This window comes from Lactuca serriola, chromosome 3, assembly GCF_051521515.1.
Source record: "Lactuca serriola cultivar US96UC23 chromosome 3, Lser_US96UC23_V15, whole genome shotgun sequence".
NCBI classification, from domain to species: domain Eukaryota; kingdom Viridiplantae; phylum Streptophyta; class Magnoliopsida; order Asterales; family Asteraceae; genus Lactuca; species Lactuca serriola.
In genome coordinates, this window is record NC_136410.1 from 166,117,525 (window position 1) to 166,139,143 (window position 21,619).

Genomic DNA, 21,619 nt, shown 5'->3' on the forward strand with positions numbered 1-21,619 from the left:
TAAAAGCATCAAAAGCCTCGAGAACTTGTGAATTTAATAGAGATTTCTCCCTCATTAAAACCTGATTTGTTATGACATAACATGACTGTCTGTCATGCATTGGAGTGATAGAGACAAAAATTGCAACTTTTAGTCCCATCCAAAAAAAAATTACATGCATAATAAAAATAAAGAAATATAAATGTAGAGACAAATTTAGAAAATACTTCAAGAGAGATTGGAATGGAAGTAACATGCCATTGAACAAGGTTAGGTTGTTTGGAAGATTGGTAAAGAAACTAGCAAAACAAGCTAATCTTTGATTAAAGGTTCTGAAAGCAAAGCCATAATAAGGTGGGTTTCCGTATAGACTGCGGCTCAGGCTCAGGCTCGGCTCGGCTTGGCTTGTCTTGGCTTGGCTTGGCTTGGCTTGGCTTGGCTTGGGTTGGTCTTCTGGTTTAGTAAAGCAAATATGTAAAGGAAACAAGGTTAATGGTTAATGGTTTTCAAGAGTTACTTTTCTGGGTAAGTAGAGTAGGCGCCTATCAACTTCCTACATCTTAACATCATTGAATAAAATGAAATAATACCCTTTTTATTTATTTATTTATTTATTTTAATTTTGAGAGATATAAAAGAATAAAAACTCACCTTCACCTGTGGGGTCCACCAAACAGACTTTAATAACCGGACCCTCTCCGCCTGAAGCCACCCGTAGGGCTTTTATCATGCCTAGATAACCTCCTGCCACCACCCAAAAAAAAAATTTCATTTTTGGTCACCATCTTAAGCCCTTGTAAAATGACTATTTTGCCCTCCACCCTTTCATTCATATATTGACTTTGTTGCTATCATCATCATCATAATTAGTAATGAGTAATGACATAATCCCTAATCCATCTTAAGTCTTGACAAATAGAAACTTCGGAGGGCAGGATTGTCATTTTACAAAGAATTTACTTACCGAGAACCACCACCACTACGTCTTGGAGAATAACTACTACCGCCATAAGATGATCCATAACCATCACCGGGCCCACCACTTCGTCCCTACCAAATTAAATATATAAATATATAAATAGAAATTAATCATAATCCATCTTTTTAGGGTTTAGGGTTTGGGGTTTAGGGTTTAGGGTTTAGGGTTTAATACATGTGAGGGAGCATAGCTTCCATATCCATCATGAGGTGGGAAGTCATATGAATCACCATATCTGTGTCCATGACCTTTGGAATCTCTACTTTCATATCTTGAAACTTCAGGAGATGCTATAGGAAGATACGGAAGAACTTGAACAAAAGACGAAAATACCCCTTCTCTATCAAAAAGATTTGCCCTCAATCTTGATGCCACTTGTACAAGTGCATCCTTCACATCATCAACATCTCCACAAATCTTATCAAAATATAAACAAATAATTTTGATGAATAAACAAAGGAAACTAATGACATGTGGAATTTAATATAAAAAAAATAAAAAAAAATAAAAAAAAATAAAAAAAAATCCTAGAAAATGACACGTGGAATACAAATTAATTTAAAATAACCACAAAATGACATGTGGCAAAATGAAGGAGAATGTGACATGTGGCAAAAATGATCTTTATTTATTAGAGTAGAAGAAGAAGAAGTAGATTGATATTATTGGTATTGAAATGCAAGTATGTTTTCCTATTTTATGTGTAAAGAAAAGGGTTAATCTCATAAAAGACCTTATATTTTGTGTTTTTTTCCAGATTAAACCTCAACTTTATTTATTTTCTTGAAAAAGACCTTGCACTTTTTCATTTTTTCTGATCTGGCCCTTTTAGTCATTTTTTTCCAAAAAAAAAAACCTTGTAAAATGTGAGGGTTTTTTCGAGAAAAACTAAAAAAAATAAGGGTTTATTTGGAAACAGTTATAAGGTTGAGGGTTTTTTTTGGGAAAAAAAAAAAAAGAGAAAGTCGAGGGTTTTTTCAGAAAAAATGAAAAAATACAAGGTCTTTTTCAGTTAAAAAAAATAAAGATGAGGTTTAATCCACAATAAAAACACAAAATATGAATTCTTTTATGAGATTAACCCTAAAGAAAATATAAGTATATTTCTATTATCAGTAAAAGATGTAGGTTTATTGTTATATCAAAATTGTGGATAAATAATAAAGTGGAAAAAAGAGTAAAAATTACGTTGTTATTTCCTGATATTTTAATTAAATATAGAAGATAATACTTACCTGAACCATTTCATCATCATGTTTAGCCACTTTTGGAAGGTTTTCTTTTGAAAGTATACGAATATTAGCTTGAGTGATTCTTCTCATTTCAGAAATTATCGATCCTCCTTTCCCAATTATAGATCCAATGTGAGAAGATTGAACAAGTAATCTTGTTGTAAATGAAAGAAGACCTGAATCTCTTTCAACTCTCTCACTACACCTTGATTGTAGACGTATTGCTGCATCAATAGTTGGAGAAAAACTGTCTTCAAATATCTGCACATTATTAAAGAATCATCATCAGAAATCAGAAAAAGATTCATACTTTATAAAGATTCACTTTTAGTTTTACCTCCTTTGCAGAAATAGATATTATGCAATCTTCAGCATCAGTTGTAGAGCTATCAACTTTAACACTTGCTCCAGAATCTTGCCTAATTTGATTGATTATAGCACCCCCTTTTCCAATTACACCACCAATATTTGCAGAAGGACAAATCAAACGAAGAGAAAACTCTTTTGAAGATGATTCACGCCTTGAAGCTGGATAAAGGGTTCCATTTTCACTTTTATATCCACCAACAAGTGGAGTTAACCCTATAATTGGAGCGCCACCTGGCGTTCCCATAACAGAAGGATACATAGTGGAGGAAGCAAGTAAGTGTTGTTGAGATCTTGATGGGTTGTCATGAAGACGTGATGCTATTTGAAATAATGCTTTTCTTACAACAGAAGCTTCACCAGATATCTGAATCAAATCACAACAAATGAGTCAATGACATGTAATCTTAAACTGTTAAACATGACATAAGAAGAAATGTAATGTAAGCTTACTTGTATGAGTTCATCATTGGTTAATGCACAAGTAGGCAAATGATTATCCTTCATAATACGAATCTGAGCACTGGTTTCTGTCCTTATAGTTTGAACTACTTGTCCACCTTTCCCAATAACACATCCAATTTGATCAGATGGGACAAGGAGGCGAGCTGTAACTTGTGGTGCCATGTCAGCAACCTCATTGGGCCCCACTTCATCAGCTACTACTCTGTCATGTACTTTGAAAAGGGCATCTTGTGATGGACAAACTCGTTGATCAGTTTCAGTTTCAGTTTCATCAAATTTGTTTGTTTCATCATTTGTGCTGTAGATAGTAATAACACGTTCTTCACACCCTGAAACTGTCTCACCAATTCTGATTTTTGAATTAGTTTCGGATCTTAATTGCTTGATGATATCACCTCCTCTTCCCATTATGCTTCCGATTTTGTTACTAGGGCATAAGTATCTGTATACAGTATCGTCTGAATTGATTGAGATCTTTCCTCTATCATCACCATTGTTGCGTCTTTTACTTCTTCCATTATCGTTGTGGTCAGAGTGAGAGCTGGAACGCTTTCCATGGCTGTTTCTTGGTCCAGCCATATGATGCAAGAAAGGGTTTCTCTTCTAATGGAATGTGTCGACTTGTAAATTGCAAACAGTGAGAAAATCAGCGCATGAAAAATTGAAAATGAAGGCAGAGACTACAGCATAGCAATTCCAATTCAAAGCTAAATCATTCATGATATGTGACATTGAGAAAATCGCTGTAAGCAAAGTTTAATAATCAACACTAAGTTTTTTCGTGTATTCTACTTAAGATGCTATGAGACGGAAATCGGAATAACTGTAAGAAAATCAATATCAAATTTTATGTGTCTATATTCTACAATGCTGTATGCATGTTATAAGGAAAACAAAATGGATAACCATATAACTATAATCCAAGAAGATACTTCGATTTCTATCAACATTCGTAACTTCGTAAAAGTGAAGTCGTAAGGAAACCAAATTCGAGTACTAACATTATAAAAACTAAAACCATACATGTAACAAGAATGTCGAGAACCTATCAAGCCTAATTATATCGATCTAGATTGCATGTCGTGATCAAATGTAAAAGAGAAAAAACAGATTTGACGAAAATTATTACGTAAATTCAGATATAGTACCTTGATGGGATTCAGTGTTCTGCGAGGTCGAAATCGATACCAAGTATGGAGTGTCGAGAAGCGCTTGCGATTTTGGAATCTAGGGTTTTTGATTTAGATTTTTGCCCCAAAATCGTCAATTCAGCAGCACTACACAGTAAAAAGCAAACATATCCCAATTACAATCAGCCCCCTCAAATCTTCTACTTATTACATAGAGACCCACATGGTTTATTACAATTTACAACAATCAAAATTAAAAGCAAGGATAAATGACGTAGATGGGTAACATAGTTTAGATTGTGTTCATGTTTAGTCCTTAAAGTTATTTTTTGTTCACATATTATCATTGAATTTGTTTAGACTATTCATGTTACATACTTATGACCGGTTGGTATAGATAACATAGTTTAGGTTTTGTTCACATTTAGTCTCTTCATTTTTTTTTTGTCCACATATTAGCATTGAACTTTTTTTGGATTGTTCACATTACATATTTATGAACTTATTTGGATTACATCCTTATGACCCTCTAGCTCTGGTCTACAGGGTTGGCATTACATCCTTATGACCCTGTAGCTCTGGTCTTCTTTTATATTGTCATTGAACCGTTTTCAACTAGCCCGTATGAGAGGTGTTTCAATTTGAGCTCAGACCTACTCAATCTTCTATCTTTTTAAAATGTTATAACTCATTCGTTTGAAGTCGAAATGTCCTAATTTTTTTCAGCACAGAGGTTTGTGTGTGTACTTCATTTTAGATTATATAAACATATTATTTGGCTGCATGTTGTTAAGTTAAGGCTCCCGAAACTGTAACAACCCCAAACCTAATTCCGTTAAAAATCCCATTTTTCACTAACGGAACGTGTCACTATACGTTATGTTATGTAATATTTGAAATCGTCAATATCCGAATGTCTAAATTTAAACATGGTTGGATATTATTCTAAGGAATATAACTCGTATGTGTAGACCCCGTTTAACCTAATAGAGTTATATTACCATTTCAACCACTTCACCCGGGTAAAAAGCTTTAACCCAGTTAACTTTAAACATCGGGTAGCTGTGTATCGGGTGCGATTCCCGAGACATATGCAATGGGTGTGCCCAACATTTGAACACTCATTTACTACACACCCACTCTCTCTCTCTCTACTTTCTCTCTCTAGACTCGAAAACGACCTCGATTCCGCTAATTTCCGACCTCCAAACGTAAGTACTCATCCTCTATCTTAATCTAGTCATGCTTCATTGAATTTAGGGGCCAAAAATCATAAAAATCAAGGACCATAAAGGAGTTTACGGCCTAAGAAGCTCCTTAGGCCGTAAACCCCCAAATCCAAGCCAAAGACCAAGTTTTTCCTTCTTGTGAGTTAGTATACTAATTAAGGCATATATCTAGAAGGGTTTGGACACTAAAACACAAGGATTTGATGCTTAAAAAGGAGTTTACGGCCCAAGCATGTGCTTAGGCCGTAAACACCTCAACACCCCATAAATCTATGTTTTAAGCCCCAAAAACACTTCTAGGGTGTTTGGTAAATTAGACTTGACTCCAAGGAAGGATTAAGTGCATTAAACATCATCATTTGAACATAAAAAGTGGAGTTTACGGCCAAGGCTAAGCTTGGGCCGTAAACACCCAAACTTTTGTGTCAAACAAGCCCCTAAACTACCCTAATGCATGAAAGGAATTTATCTAAGGCCTATGGAAGTGTGTTGTACCATTAAACACTTCATTTTGACACCAAATGAAGAGTTTACGGCCAAGGATGTTCTTGGGCCGTAAACTCCCCATAAATATGTGCCAAATTGTTCCAAACTCACTATAGGGCCTTCTAGGATTTTTCTAAGCCATTTGGGACCATGTTGTACAAGTAAAACCATCATCTTAAAGGACTTATAGGAGTTTACGGCCCAAGAACAAGTCTTGGCCGTAAACTCCCCAAAAATATCACAAAATATGATGTTTAATCCTTCCCTCTTGGTCCAAAACACACACCACTAAATTAAGGAAGTGAAATAAGGCCATAAACACACATTTTGGAGTGTCACAAGAGTTTGCGGCCAAGCCTAGGGGGCTTACGGCCGTAAACTCCCAAATAATGGCTTATAGGCCATAAACTCTAAGAGAGTGAACTCAAGGACCCTCCCGTAAATCATCCATAGCCTTGTACCACTCCCGGGAACCCTTTCTAGGCCTTAAAACCCCAAAAACGACACTAGAATGTCCAAATACTATAATGAAAAGCATAAGATGATTAACTTCTTGTAAAATACATATTTCATATGAAATTAGGGTCCTAAAAGGTGCTCAAGTGGTTATTTGTTACCAAACGCTCAATCGACACTATTACCCGATTTACCCGATTCATCCGATTTCCGCGATTTCAGGTGAGTTCATACCCCTTAATGAACCTTTCAAATGTTTTAAATGTTTTAGGGGGGAGATACAAGTTGCTTATAAATGTTTATGCAAAGTTTTACAGAACGAATTCCGAGTTACAAGGATTAATCACATGTGATTCACTACCCTTAGTTCAAATCACATGTGATTTGTCCCTATGCCTTAAAAACGGGTTTTACCCTTTTCAAACTATTTTTAGACAGTGAATCAGAATTTATATGTTCTTTTGGAAAAATACTTTTATTTAATCAATTTGCTTAGAAAATGTAACCACTCTGATATATTTATATAAATAAGACTTGGAGGACTTAGGACCGATATCTCGCCTTATTTCCTGTTCTTGTTTGATTGTGGGCTTAGGGTAGTAGTTATCCGTCCGACTGTCGTTGATTTCTTACTTATATAATCTGTATATCAGTATGGTATACGAATATTACTACTCTCACTTAATGCTAAAGTCACTAACATGCTAAGAAACATCCCCACTAAGATAACCATAATAGCTACTACTCGCTAAAGTTATTATTATCTACACTATAATACTCACTATTACTAGACGATACACTAGTAAGAGAATGCACTATGACCAATACTAAAATATTTCCACACTATAACCATAGAGAGAACACTAAACAAACAATAATACACTAAAACGCTACGAGATACTCTATTCGCTATTCACTACGCCCAGAGTGTTCCAGCAGGAGACGACTCTACATGTATAGATCTATACGGGGGCAGACGCTATTACATCCCGACTGTTAACTCAGTCTGCGCCGTACAGGCCCAGGGATGCCACTACCTCACTACACTGTGCATGGCCGGGAAGGTCATGGGATTCTCTATTATTCTCACTATTGGTGAATTACAAGGAATACCCTACAACTACACTAAAATACTACACTAAATGTTAAACCACATCCCGAAGTAAGTAAGTATCTATCACTAAAGGAAGCTCGCACCTCTATCATGGATCACGGGCTTAACTTATCTTGTCACATTTGTTATTTGGAGATTTGCCAAAGAATTTTTACAATAAATTGTTTTCAAAGAGGTAAAGAATGCATACTTTTCACAGATTGTCACTTACAATGTATTTCCTGGAAAATATGGGATTTTCTAAATTTCTACTACTTATGAACATAAAGAATACATTTTTAACACTAATGCTTTGTATACAAAACTCACACTAAACTCTTATGAACTCACCAGCTTTGTGCTGATAATTGTTTTCAAAATAACTTGTATCTTCAGGTCAAAGATAGACAGGTACAGGCGCAACATTTTTGGAGAAGGTGGAGTACACAAGACCCATCTCTTATTTTTGAATTACTTTTGGGTGATTGTTAAACATTACTACACACGCATGTAATTAAATTCACTATGCAATACTATGGTTGTATGTTTCTTGTTTCTACTATTATGCAATTGTGATGATACTGTTCGCTACGTCATCCACCCCGAAACGTATTCCGCCGTTATTGGTTTTGGGGTGTGACAGAAACATAAGGTATCAAAGCTAAATTTATGTTATTTCAGCACTAAAGTTACTCTTGTACTTCATTTTAGACTATATAAACACCTTATTTCTTTATATATTGGGTTAAGTTTTGTTGGTTGATTTGGTATTATTGTAATCATTTAGCTTCAAGCCAAGTATTTAACCAAAAAGTAGCTCTTTCAAAAACAAGTATTTAACCGAAAAATAGCACCGACACCAAAGCCGGTAGAGTCTAACCGGTCCGGTTATTGGTTCTCATTATTAGTTTAAACCGATTACGGTTCCAAACCGGGTTCGGTCTGGTTCGGACTAGTTGCTCATCCTAGTTCTAACTACCTAATACCATGCAGACTCATCAAATAATGAGACCAATCCTACAAATATCAAACCATTTCTCTAGTGATGTGGATAAACTATTGTAGAAAGGGTTAATGACTTATAAGGGTAACATACTTTAGGTTTTGTTACATTTGGTCCCTTATGTTTTTTGTCCATATATTACCATTGAACTTGTTTGGACAGTTCACATTACATCCTTATGACCAGATAAAACCTACACTAACCGATCATAAGGATGTAATGTGAACAGTTCAACCAAGCTTAATGGTAATATGTGGACAAAAAATAACTTAATGAAAATTATGTAAGAGGAAGATCATGCTGAAATTAAAAAAAAAATGGAAGTAAATCAAGTTAAGAATTGAATTATAAGAATCGTGGATGATTATAATGTATATATGATACAAAAACGACGTAGTATCGTGGTTTGAAGTACCTATGTTTATATATCTTTGTATATTCACTTTCTCATATATATATATATATATATATATATATATATATATATATATAGAGAGAGAGAGAGAGAGAGAGAGAAAGAGAAAGAGAGAGGAGTGAGATCCGTTGAAACTCATAGTTTCATGAGAACCCGAGAACAAAAGGTGGAGTGTTAGATCAAAATTAATTCATTAAGGGCATGATCGTCATCTTACCAATCTCATTTAATGTTTAATTTTTTGTGTTATTGGAAATATTAATAGAAATGTCTAAAAATTTACATAATAAATCAAAATTTTGGAGTTTTTTAAAAATAGTATATTTCGATTTTTGTTTTTTTTAATTGCAAATTTTTTTTAATTTTTTTATAGAAAACTTGTATTTTTGAAAAAAAAATAAAAAAAACATATGTATAATAAAAAAAACTACATTTTTAACTGCATTTAAAAATCAATCAAAATTAAAAAAAAATGGAATATTTAAAAAATACTATAATTTTTTAACAAAAAAAAGCAACATTTTAGGCACATATATGCATATTTTTACAAATGTATATTTATGTATATTTCATATACTATATTATTTGTAAGGAAGTCATAAGAAAACTCTTTTTATTTACTAATCTATAAGCACAATAGAATAAGTATTTTATTCAATACAAAATAAAATATAAAAAAAATTCTACAAAATTTCAAAGCGTTTTCATGTCTTCATATCAATATTTCCATATTTTCTTCAATTTATAATTTTTCACTTCTTCAACATTCACCATAATTTCTTCCAAATTTACAAGAAAATGAAAAAAAAAAAATTATTGATGCAAAAACACTCATAAAAATACATATGTGATTTACATGTGATTAACATATGAATCATATGCGATTTACATATGAATCACATTTACATATGACATCATATGTAAATTACAAATTCTAGTCTATTCACACTAGATATGTAAAACAAATATGTAAACACAGATATGTAAAACAGATATGCAATACAGTTGAAAGGGCTTCAATTCATGTCTCTACAAAACACGAATAACCTATATGTAATATCATAAAATGTCTACGCATTTGCAATGTTAAAAGTTAGATTAAAATGAAATACATACGTATACAAATAGTTAGAAATTTGAATCCTTACTGCATCATGTATATGTTGTTAGATTTTACATAAGGATCAATATTCTACTACTAAAACAATTTGCATAAAAAAAATACCTCAAAAGTTCCAAGTACCTTAAATTTGCATTGTGCAACTGAAGTAACTTTAACAACTATGTCAGATTGAACTTGTTCCTCACTTATTGTAACACCAAAAAATGAGCACATTGTTTTTCTACTAGAATTTGACTTAAATAAGCTACCAAAGTTGCTAGAAAGTAAAAATTTGTAACACCAAAACATACACACCTTCCAGTAACAAATGTTCCAATTGGAAGAGGTCTAACTGTAACTGTCCCATTTAAAGCTTCTTCAAGAGCATTAGATGAAATCGTTGTCTTAATAGGGACTCTAAGCTTACTTAAAAAAGGAAAAGAAAAAACAAATATATGACTATTTTAATCCAGCATGAATTCAAAATCAAAAACAAAATCCATACGGTTTTGATAGAATATACCTGAATAAAGTTGTAAACATTGTATTCATAGTTCCAAGGTTTGATAGATCAATTTCCAAGTCTATTCCTTCAACATCAAGAGCCTATACATTTCATACAATATGTTTCGTAGTTAGTATGAATCCTTTTGTATATAAACAAATAGTTTTTTATTACTAGCGTTTTTGTCAGGATTGTTGGGTTTTGAGCATTCTAACATTACTAAGTGTACATGCAACCCTAAATACATTGAATCTATGTTTTCTCTATTATACATGTAAATATGAATATTCCAAGGTATTACTCTATCTAGCATACAATCTTTGATACTTTGGTAATATAACAAGTTAGAATACATACCTTGTTGATGTAGCTTGACTCCATGTAGCTCGAGAGCCTAGTGCCTCAAGTGTGACACCTCAAATGGTTCACACAACATCATCAACACTTGGAATAACCATGAGAAGAAGACATAAGACTTGGAAATTGGCTTGCCCTCCATATTATATACTAGTGCCAATTTCTCCAACCAATGGGGTCTTTATATAGTGTGCACATTAGGGTTACACCATGTAACCCATGACTTTACCCATTCCTTATGCTCCATGGGTTTTAACCTCCATGGAGTATCCATGGATCACCACATGGGTTAAACCCAACATAAGGAATCATAGATCATAAACCCACATATATAAAAATTAATGATTTACACAATCAATCCCTATATATTTAATTAGTCTCTTTTGATCACTAAATTAAGTCCAAATTAATTCTTCATCAATACTAATTAAATAGCATGATTTCATATTAATATCTTAGAACTTATAGTATATTAATATGTCACAAATATCTTCTTCTCATAAACGGTCTATCCAAATGTTCCGATGCCATGCAACCCAAATGGACCATGCCAATCGGGTCAAGTACATACCAAATATAGTTATGGACTTAGATACTAATCAAACAATCTTCCACTTGGATAACTCTAAAACTATTATTGTGTATGACTTCAGGAACCAACCAGCAATCGTAGCTCTCAAAAGCCGTTGTCGAACTCTGACCTTGTCGATGAACTTCTGACCTTTGTCAATGACTTGTACATTAGATAAGGGATCATATATTCCTCCATTCTAGATATCATATGGACTGAGAGATGGATTATAAATCATTATCCCTGTCCATTTGTTGTTTCCCGATTTCCGATTCATGATGACTGACTGATTGAACAGATCAAATCAGTCCTGGCTTGGCCAAGCACTCACATGTGTCATCATTAAATCATCGAGGGGCCCACAAATATCGCTTGTTCTACTACTTGTTGAATCATACACAAATGTACGTTTTAACACATCGAGTTACCAATGCATTTTCGTGCAATCAATGTATGACATGTTTCTTGAAGAAAACTAAGCTCCTTTTGAAAATTTATAAATCCTTAATTTGTAGCCCATAAACCAACATAAACCCTAAACGCCCATTGAAAGGAAACTAATCGTCTAAAGAAACTAATTTTTGAAAAAACTATTCGCACCCGTCGCTTGGCACGGGCAGACAGCTACTATATATATATATATATATATATATATATATATATATATATATATATATATATATATATATCTTTACTATCTTATAAAAGAAATCTCACTATTTCTATAAATAGATTAAATATAATAATAATATTTTTTTAAGAAGTCCAAACCATTAAGCTAACGGTACAAGTAATCACCAATAAAAGAATTAATATTAAATTTTAAATTTAACCCTATTTAAATTAAATTGTACAAAAAATAATACAACAAATACAAATACTCAATGCAAAGATGTTACCCCGCCTCACTTTTCCTTCTTATCTTTGCTTATGACCTGGTCTTGAAATATTGAATCTCATTTAATTCGGCAACAAAAAAGCACATTAATTTCCACTGCAACTCAAATTCCTAATCTCTAAGATTTCTTTAAAAAACCCTAGCCACCACCGCTACGACCATCGTAGCAGAACACAACCAACAATCTTGTTAGCATCTATGCCACCTTCAACCATCGAATTCATGTATTTCTCTGGTACATCTCCCCCCCCCCCCCCCCCCCGCCACTCTGGTTATCTTACATCCAACTGAAAAACCTTTTTCTACAGACGCTTTCTATTTCCAGATTTATCTTTTTCTCGGATTTCTTATTCCTTCAATCTACTCAACAAGGTACAATCTTTCTCTTTTGTTATCTGATTTCTCTTTTTTTAAAAGATTATTATTCCAAACTGGATAAATATCCTGTTTCTTTCCCTAAATCTTGGATGGGTTTCAATTGGTTGATCGATTGCAACAGATGGAGACGTGTTTTCTGTTTTCGATCCTATCGCCGCTCCTGATTTGAACTACTAACAACTACAATACTTGCTTCTCCTTCACACACACACACACACACACTCTCTCTCTATCTCTCTAAGAAAATGCAGGTAAAAATCGATCTGAACCCACTAGGACTTTTACATCTCCACCAGATTTGAACCACTAGGACTTTGGTGTGTTTTCTTTTGCAACCAAACACAAAGGAAAAAACAGACGCCTCTTTATTTTCTTCTTTCTTGGCTTAATGAAGGCTTTGATTTTGGTTCTCAATGGTGTTGAGGTGTTCATCAGCTGCCAAAGGGAGGTTCGCGGTGGTTGTCTCGGTGGTTTAAGGAGGCTATAATGGGATGTGGATTTGAGTGGTGGAGAAGATTAAGGTCGGCTGTGATGGTGGTGTGTATGATGGCAGGTGGTATAAGGTGAAGGTAGTTTATGAAGTGTGTTTGTTTTATCTACCACCAACAACTAGACCACTCTCTTTTAATTTCAGGTATGTTTATGCAATTGTGAGTAGGATATGCAAGACTTAAACAGCAAAACATCAGGTGTGTTTGTTTAATCCACCACCAACCACCACTCTCTATCGATTATCAATATCGATCTCTCATTTTCATCTCCAAAGCATACTTGTAATATTTTATATTATTTTTTTTTATCAATTCTCTTTTATTTCTTGGTCTTTTTGTTGTTTTTACAGCTAAAATCAATCAGTGCAAAGTAACACATTGATTATTTTTCTTGCCAACACAGGATTGAAAACCTATGTTATGGATACCGTGGATGATCGCGGATGGTGCTCCAAACCGAGACAAGCAAAGTCTTTTCAGGATAATCACCCAATTTTAAAGCATTTTGTAAGCTCTTTGATTTTTTTCAACCGGTAAGCTCTTTGATTTTATATTTATTTAATTTTCATAAAAGTATTTATTTTGCTTCAGCTTCTAAAAACGATACAAGATTTTATCTCTTATTATCTTTTACTATGGGCTTTATCTTTTGACTATGGGACTTTTCTTATTATTTAAAAAGATCATGAGTTTTTTCATAAAGATCTTGGATAATGTTTGGTGCTTGTATGTCTTAAAGTTGTAAGTTTAAACAGTCTAATGTGATCGCAGAATTGATGGTTGAACTCATGATGATATGGAATTCGTGTGTCATGTTGACTATCTCTACATCAGTTTTATGATTTTCATGTTTTATTTGCATGAATGATCTAAACTGACACAACTTAAAAAACTCGAGACGGAAGCTGGCTAAAAAGTCATGACTTTGTACTTCATATTATATTTTCCATATTTCCTATCAAATACTCATTCTCTTCATCTTTCTAAACAGAGAAACAGATGATAACAAATGTCCCTGCTATAAAACTATGCTCAATTTGTTGTGTTTCTTTCAATTTTTGCATTTTCATCTTTCATTAGATGCCATTTTTTGTATTTGACTATTATGTTGACAGTTTATTTTACAACCAAGACTACAAGGAGCTCTTTTGTTTCACGACTCCTTTCGTTATGGTATTTTTAAGTTTTGATTTAAAATGATCACATATTAAAGTTATGTGATGATCAAATACTCATTCTCTTCATTTTTTTCCATATGTGTTTACAACCAACATTATTAGTGGAACGAACAAGAAAATGTCACATTAACGGGGTCGAGATTCATACATGTTTCATTTTTAAGTTACAAATTCATGATATTCAACTCGATTGTGTGTATGCATATAATCTGATGTTGGTTTATGTGTATGTGTATAATCTTATGTAGGTCTCCAGGTATTATCTGCTGCCCCTGCACTCTTTCTCTAATTGGGATAAGACGGCAATCACTAGAGCCCGTGTTATTTAGGGAAAAACTCTTCAATAAATGATATTATTTAATGTGATTTTAAGTATTTCTTAGTTGGCTTAGTCTAGAAGGCATGTATGTATCTGGAAATTGAATCTCATATGCGTTTGTAAAATTTATGAAGGGATAAATAATTGTTGCATTTATGGTTTATTTCTCGAACATGAAAACCATTTTTGTTTGTTACATGCTATAGTCTTTGATTGTAATTTTTTAATTAGTTTGGTGACTTTTTTGAAGTCCATGTGAGTGTTAAGAAAGTATCGATTTTAGAGATTTTGTCTAATTTGATTATGTTGATGTTAATTTTTTTTTCTTTTAAATTTAACGTATTAGTTTAAGTTTATCAACATATTATGACATTTATGTTGGAGTGTTGAGAAAATAGCAGTGAACTTTACATTGATTTTTTCAATGTTATTAGTTAATTCAATTACTTTGAGTGTAGATTTTGAATTTATTTTTTTATAAAAAATTTCAAATATAACATCAAAAGTTTTAAATTTTCTAAATTTCAAATATTACATTAAAATTTTAAAACTTCAAATATTAACTTTTTTAGGATATATAAATATTCGAACAAATTTTAATAAATTACTTATATCCAAAATAAGTATGTAACAATAAAAAATTGTCATTTATTAATTTTGTTTGAAGATAAGCAATATTTAATTTGTTTGATCTCTGCCTAGGTATCGATTGGTCGTTTGACCTCTACTGCGACAAAAAAAAGCAACATAAATCATAATTATACTGAAAAAATGAAGATTTAATTGCATTTTTATCAATATTGTATATTTATATAAAATCCACAAAAAAACATTATTTTTAATTCGGAACAACACTTTTTTTTAACAAAAAAAACGTTTCCATACTTCTATTTTTTATTAACTAAAAAGTGACATCTGAATCACAAATAAACACCGAAAAGAAATGATTTGTCGAAAAGTAATTTATGTTCCTTGAAATATAACATATTTAAGAATTGAAATAATTGTTGAAACAAATTATTCGCCGTCCGCCGCTTTGCGCGGGTAAACGACTAGTATATATATATATATATATATATATATATATATATATATATATATATATATATATATATATATATATATATATATTCAAAACTGGAGAACCAAACGTAAATAATTGGGTCAGTGAATAGAGATAATGTTAGTTTTCTAAACCATTCTTTAAGCAAATTTTATTCCATTGACCGAACAAGTAGAAAAGGTTAAAAGGAAACTTCATAGCAAAAGCAGTGGACTAGGAGTAGCCGAATAGGGGTGTTTTTCTTGCTCTCTACCAAAAGTTAGGCAACCAAATCAACATTTGTTTGTTGGTATGATTTAATACTTAATGCTTTGAATTGTATATCTGACGCATGTATATCATATGCCTATAAAATACATGTTTTTAATCGCAATGTATGAGGTGTTTGGATTTTTGTTTTCAACGTGATTGGTGCAACATTAAGAATCAGATTTTCATAAAGAAACTAACAATTATTATTATTATTATTATTATTATTACTATTATTATTATTATTATTATTATTATTATTATTATTATTATTATTATTTTTAATGTTACAAAACTAGATAATCATAAAATCCATATTTTAGAATTCATTTTATTGCAAGGATTTTATGTGTGAACTTATGAAAGAACATTCAAATTCATTTACTAAAAATTATGCCAATCTGTCCCACCTCGCTCCTCTTTCACTTAAAATAATCTACAAGAAATAAGCAAGAAACTTCCTTCAAATCTTCCACTTCAAATCACCATTTTTTTATTTTATTTTTTCCAACTACTTTCCAAACATTTTCTCCCAACCCCTTTTGACACCTTGACTTGACCTCCTACACACACGCATACGTCTTTATAAATCCATTCTCATACTTCACTAACATTCATATTCTTTAGTTTCATTTCACCCAAAAAAAACATATTTTTAACCAATAACCATGACTTTCATGATAAGTTCATTCATCCAATTCTTCATCTTCTCAACATCCAAGTTTTTCATCTACACCAAACTCAATTTTTCCATGAATGAATCCAAGATTCATGTTGAAAAAAAGATCCAACATTCAAAATTATCAAAAAGGATGCCTTCGTTTAGAGATAGAAGCTTACGAAGAGATGAGGTGGAGATGGTGATGAACAATTTGGGAATTTTCAATCTAGGTGACAAAATCCCAGAAAGATTGAGTTCTAATGATGCTTTTAACATTTTTGAAGAAGAAAACCCAAATTTGGATGAAGTTAAGGGAGCTTTTGATGTGTTTGATGAAAATAAAGATGGATTTATTGACGCAAGAGAGTTGCAAAGAGTTCTTTATGCTATGGGGTTGAAGGATAGAGCACAAATGGATGATTGCAAGAAGATGATTAGAGTTTTTGATGTGAATGATGATGGTAGAATTGATTTTGATGAGTTTGTGAAGTTTATGGAAGGAACATTTTGTTAATTTGTTGGATTCTATCTCTTTTGACTTTCCTATATGTATCTATTAAAAGGTTAATGCAAAAAAATAAAAATAAATAACGATATATTTCCATTGATTTATTTATTTATCCTTTAAGTTTCATTTTTGCCTATTACAATGTTGTATTTTGGAAAATCTATTAATTAATTATAGCAATGTCATCCATAAATGAATAAATTTTACTACCATAATTGGATAGATTTTGCAAAATACAATGTGTTTATAAGTTTTCTTTTAGTTAATGTTGTAGTAGATATACATGAATTTAGGATGATATAATACAAAAATAAATGAAAGTATGTTACTATTTCATTTAGCCCTATTTTAAATAAGGGCAAATTGTAAAAAAAAATCATTATATCTTGGTTAGTTTTGTAGTTTAACAACTTATACTTTATTTTTTTTAATCAAACCATAAAAGTTTTAAACGTTTTATTTATTTATTTATTTATTTATTTATTTTTTCAAGTTAACCATTTAGACATGATATATTATAAATCATTAAATCGCCAGTAATTTTGTTAAGTCGTGTTTCACCAATAATTTTCCAAATTAACCAGTCTTATTATATCTGGTCAAAACGTTGAATTTGAAAAAATATATAATTATCATGGTTTAATTGGAAAAAGAATAAAGTATGATTAGTTAAGCCGTAAAATTGCCCAAAATTATATACGGAGTAATGTTTTTTTTTAGTTTTCCCATTAAGTTATTCTAATTCATTCTTTTGGGAAGACTTTCAATTTGTATTCAAGACTATCAATTCAAGATATCTTATCTTTTTCATACAACACCATGAACACAAACTTCGCAAACTACTAATAATCTTAGAAAGACTAAAACAAGATTTATACACATCAATTAAACTAATCATAATTATAGAACTATATCACATTAAAAATGCTCATTTGTCACCAATAATCTCCACACGAGCAACTTCCATCTTCAAAATGATGAAATTTCTTAACATCTCTTACCACAATTACCCTCTTCGTGACTTTTGAGATTAACTTCATCACACAATGACAATCATCACAAATCCTCAAATTCTTTATAATACGAATTGGCACCTCTTCATGTGTTTTCAATAAAGCATAAGCAATTGCAAGCTTCTCACTATGAAACCCAATATAATCCTCCTTTTGTTCATCTTCAACATCATGCAACACATCACCCGTATCAACCACATAACCAATTTCCTTAATTTTACAAAACAACTCCTTCAACTTTTCAAGAATGTCAATAAACTCCGGATGTTTCTTATCACCCGAAACAAACACATGTGTTTGATTCTTTATCTCCAACCAACTCAACCCGGGTTCTTTTTTTATTTTCCTTTTTTTCATTAATTCACGAACTTTTGTAACCCCACTAAAGTTTCTACCCTTAGCATGAATATTCGACAAAAGGGTATATGTCCCTTCATCTTTAGGGTCCAAATTCATAATAAAGTCTCCAACTTTTTCACCTAAAGTGTGATTTCTATGAACGTTACATGCACTAAGAAGTGTTCTCCAAGCAATTGTGTCCCATTTGATGTTTGTTGATAACATGAAATCGAAAGCTTCATTTAATCGTCCTAATTTGCTTAAAAGTCCAACTATGCAAGTATAGTGTTCTAAAGTAGGGTCCACACCCTTTTGTTTCATTAACTCGTTCAAATAGTAAAACCCTTGTTCTACAAGCCCTAAATGTTCACAAGCAATAAGAACACCAACAAAAGTCACTTGATTAGGATCTTGACCCGATTTCAACATTTCTTGAAATAAATTCAATGACTTTTTACCAAAACCATGATGAGAGTATCCACATATCATTGTATTCCATGTTATAATATCGCGAGAAATCATACTTAGAAATATCTTTTCTGAAGATTTAATGTCACCTATTCTTGAGTACATATGAATCAAAGCATTTGTAACATTCGTATGACTTATGAAACCTGTTTTCTTTATAAGTCCATGTAACGAATGTCCATATCCTATAGAGGCTAATCCACCACTAGCATTGAGTAACACAGAAAAGGTAGATTCATTAGGGGCAATATCGTCATTTTGCATGGTGAGAAATAATTTTAACGACTCCTCGAACAACCCGTGTTGTGAATAAGCATCCAAGATTGATGTCCATGAAACTACATTTCGAGTTTTAAACATGTTAAAAACTTTTCTAGCACTTGAAATCTCTTTACATTTTCCATACATGTTGATGATTGAAGAAGATACATACACATCAAACTCAACATTGCTTTTTAACAACTTGTTGTGAACTTGTTGCCCTAAGTATAGATCTTGAAGATGAGCACAAAGACTAAATACACAAGTATAAGTCGAATTTTCCCACTCAATTTGTTCATCCAACATTTTCTTTAAGACATCTATAGCTTCAGTAAAATATCCATTCTTAATAAGTCCATTCAAGATGAGATTATAAGTACAAGTATCAGATCCAGGGATTGAAACTAAAACCTCCATAGCTCCTACCACATCTGACACCATGGAATACAAACGTACAAGTGAATTTTTCACGTATTGATAGAACACTAATCCAGATTTCATCACGTACCCATGACACTGTTTACCTAATTGAATGTTCCCAATGTTAGAACAAGAAGAAAGAATCGAAGCAAATATATACTCATTAGGCTGGCAAAACTCGTCGTTCTCAGAAACCATTGATTTGAACAATCTAAGAGCTTCAAAAGAATACCCGTTTTGGAAAAACCCCGACATTAAAGAACCCCACGAAACTACATTTCGTTTGGACATTTTATCAAACACATGGCGTGCATATTCTAGTTCTGCACATTTGGAGTAAAGATCGATCAGTGCGTTAGTCTCGAGGATATAATCTTCAGAGATTTGATTAGAGACAATCAAACGAGCGTGAATTACTCTTCCGAGGTCAAGATTTTTAGTCCCGGCTAAGTATCGTAGGAGTTTGACAGTGTCATGTTCAAGCGCAGTGAAATGTGTCGGCCGTATCAGGGTGGAGATTGCCATAATTCCTCCGGAATTGACTATAATGGAAGTAAATCAGTATCCGAAGAAATCATGTTTTTGATCTTTCATTCGTTGTCGCAATTTTGTCTTTAATGATATGTTGTTGTATGTGTTATTTGAAGCTCTGAGATTGTCCTTAGGCCCTACCTATTTCTCATTCAAGTAATCATGTTGTGAATATGGGTCGGGTTTTATTTGATCCGGATATTCGTATTTTAAGAAATATAAGGAAACAAGTATATGGAGTTATTGCTATATGGGTGTAAGGTGAGGTGGAAAGCTTCATTGTAGAGTATGGTGCCACTAGGTTTAGAATGCACTACACCTGTTTAAAACACCAAGTATATATGTATATCATGAAAGATCAAATCTTAAGTTGCATGTCATAAAGGATGTCACTAAATCCATGACTCTTAGTAAATACATTGTAAGCTACTAAGGAGAATGTAGATGGTTTCTTGACTATATAATGTATGATTCTATCAAGGTGAAACACGAAGATGACATGGATGTATTAAAATAAGAAAAAACAAATAATTCTAAACACCATAGATATACTTAAAAACATTTTAAACTATTCACATTTGTGGAAGAAAAGAGTAGCCCTTGAACTCGACCTTCATGACGATTAAGAATATCCAAAAGAAAATAAGTCCATACACCATACGTTTTTAAAGTTTATTCTTTTTCATATATCTTTAGCTTTTCAAGGAGTGTCATCTTATTTTTTTTTTTTTTTATCATTTCATAAAAAACCTTGGTGGAGCCATATAGGTATAAGAGTGTGGGTTTTGGTCAATCCATACAAATTTGAGATTATATATATATATATATATATATATATATATATATATATATATATATATATATATATATATATATATATATATATATATATATATGAATTATAAAATAAATTAGGGTTGTGATATAGCCTATACCATACAAAACTTGAAATTTAGTAAAAGGGAAAACATTGTTGTCTATGTCAATTAGACTCAATTTTAAATTATTTTAATGTAAAACAATATTATGTGCAACTTAAATATACAATTTAGTTTAGAATGCATATATAATTATATATTTTTTTTATTGTTTGAAGAATTTTTCCACTCGTTTATATTTTGAAAATTATTTGGTATAGTCAAAATAAAATCCTGTCTACGTCACTCCTTGGTCAAATTATACGTGGCCATTTGGTTCTATAAGTCTTTTCCTATTAAGTCACTTAGGTATAGCTCTCTCACACTCCATTTGGTGCAGTAGATAAATCCACGAGTGTGCTCGAACATGCATTTGTTCTTTTCAATCACCAGATTGATTTCATCCCGATAGTTATTATTAGGCTAGTACGGAAGACATAATTACTGTTAGTGGTCTCCACTATATAATAGTGTCCTCCTCTTCTTCCACAACCACTTCTGATAAGCCTTACGACATTACCAATATCAAAGCTTACATCCCGTTAATCTCAATATTA

General features: G+C 32.1%; 3 protein-coding genes across 5 annotated transcripts; 1 reads left to right on the forward strand and 2 right to left on the reverse strand.

The window, feature by feature from the left end:
- Positions 1-217: 217 nt before the first annotated feature.
- On the reverse strand, positions 218-4,312 carry LOC145093342 (KH domain-containing protein At4g18375-like). Of its 3 annotated transcripts, none has more exons than XM_079031452.1 (8): positions 4,170-4,312; positions 3,010-3,641; positions 2,528-2,923; positions 2,194-2,451; positions 1,133-1,375; positions 944-1,029; positions 631-723; positions 218-429 (listed from the first exon to the last, which is right to left on the reverse strand). In XM_079031452.1, the coding sequence occupies exons 2-7, from the start codon at positions 3,598-3,600 to the stop codon at positions 660-662; spliced, it is 1,638 nt and encodes a 545-aa protein (XP_078887578.1). In that variant the 5' UTR covers positions 3,601-3,641; positions 4,170-4,312; the 3' UTR covers positions 218-429; positions 631-659. The 3 variants fall into 3 exon arrangements, with proteins under 3 accessions (XP_078887578.1, XP_078887576.1, XP_078887577.1); XM_079031450.1 differs by having other exon boundaries at positions 218-432; XM_079031451.1 differs by having other exon boundaries at positions 218-538.
- A 12,235-nt stretch (positions 4,313-16,547) lies between these two features.
- On the forward strand, positions 16,548-17,215 carry LOC145093344 (Calcium-binding EF-hand family protein). Its single transcript, XM_079031453.1, has one exon. It carries the CDS (start codon positions 16,613-16,615, stop codon positions 17,117-17,119), a length of 507 nt encoding a protein of 168 aa, XP_078887579.1. The 5' UTR covers positions 16,548-16,612; the 3' UTR covers positions 17,120-17,215.
- Positions 17,216-17,896: 681 nt separating this feature from the next.
- On the reverse strand, positions 17,897-20,433 carry EMB2744 (Pentatricopeptide repeat (PPR) superfamily protein). Its single transcript, XM_079031454.1, has one exon. It carries the CDS (start codon positions 20,137-20,139, stop codon positions 18,049-18,051), a length of 2,091 nt encoding a protein of 696 aa, XP_078887580.1. The 5' UTR covers positions 20,140-20,433; the 3' UTR covers positions 17,897-18,048.
- Positions 20,434-21,619: the final 1,186 nt, after the last annotated feature.

Bases quoted from the DNA above. Each gene is read 5' to 3' on its own strand.
- LOC145093342 (XM_079031452.1), bottom strand. From the start codon at position 3,600: ATGGCTGGACCAAGAAACAGCCATGGAAAGCGTTCCAGCTCTCACTCT. The intron at 1,376-2,193 runs GTAAGTATTATC...TATTTTGATAAG, and splicing joins ATGATGATGAAATGGTTCAG to ATTTGTGGAGATGTTGATGA. The intron at 724-943 runs GTAAGTAAATTC...GGGTGGTGGCAG, and splicing joins CGTAGTGGTGGTGGTTCTCG to GAGGTTATCTAGGCATGATA.
- LOC145093344 (XM_079031453.1), top strand. From the start codon at position 16,613: ATGACTTTCATGATAAGTTCATTCATCCAATTCTTCATCTTCTCAACA.
- EMB2744 (XM_079031454.1), bottom strand. From the start codon at position 20,139: ATGGCAATCTCCACCCTGATACGGCCGACACATTTCACTGCGCTTGAA.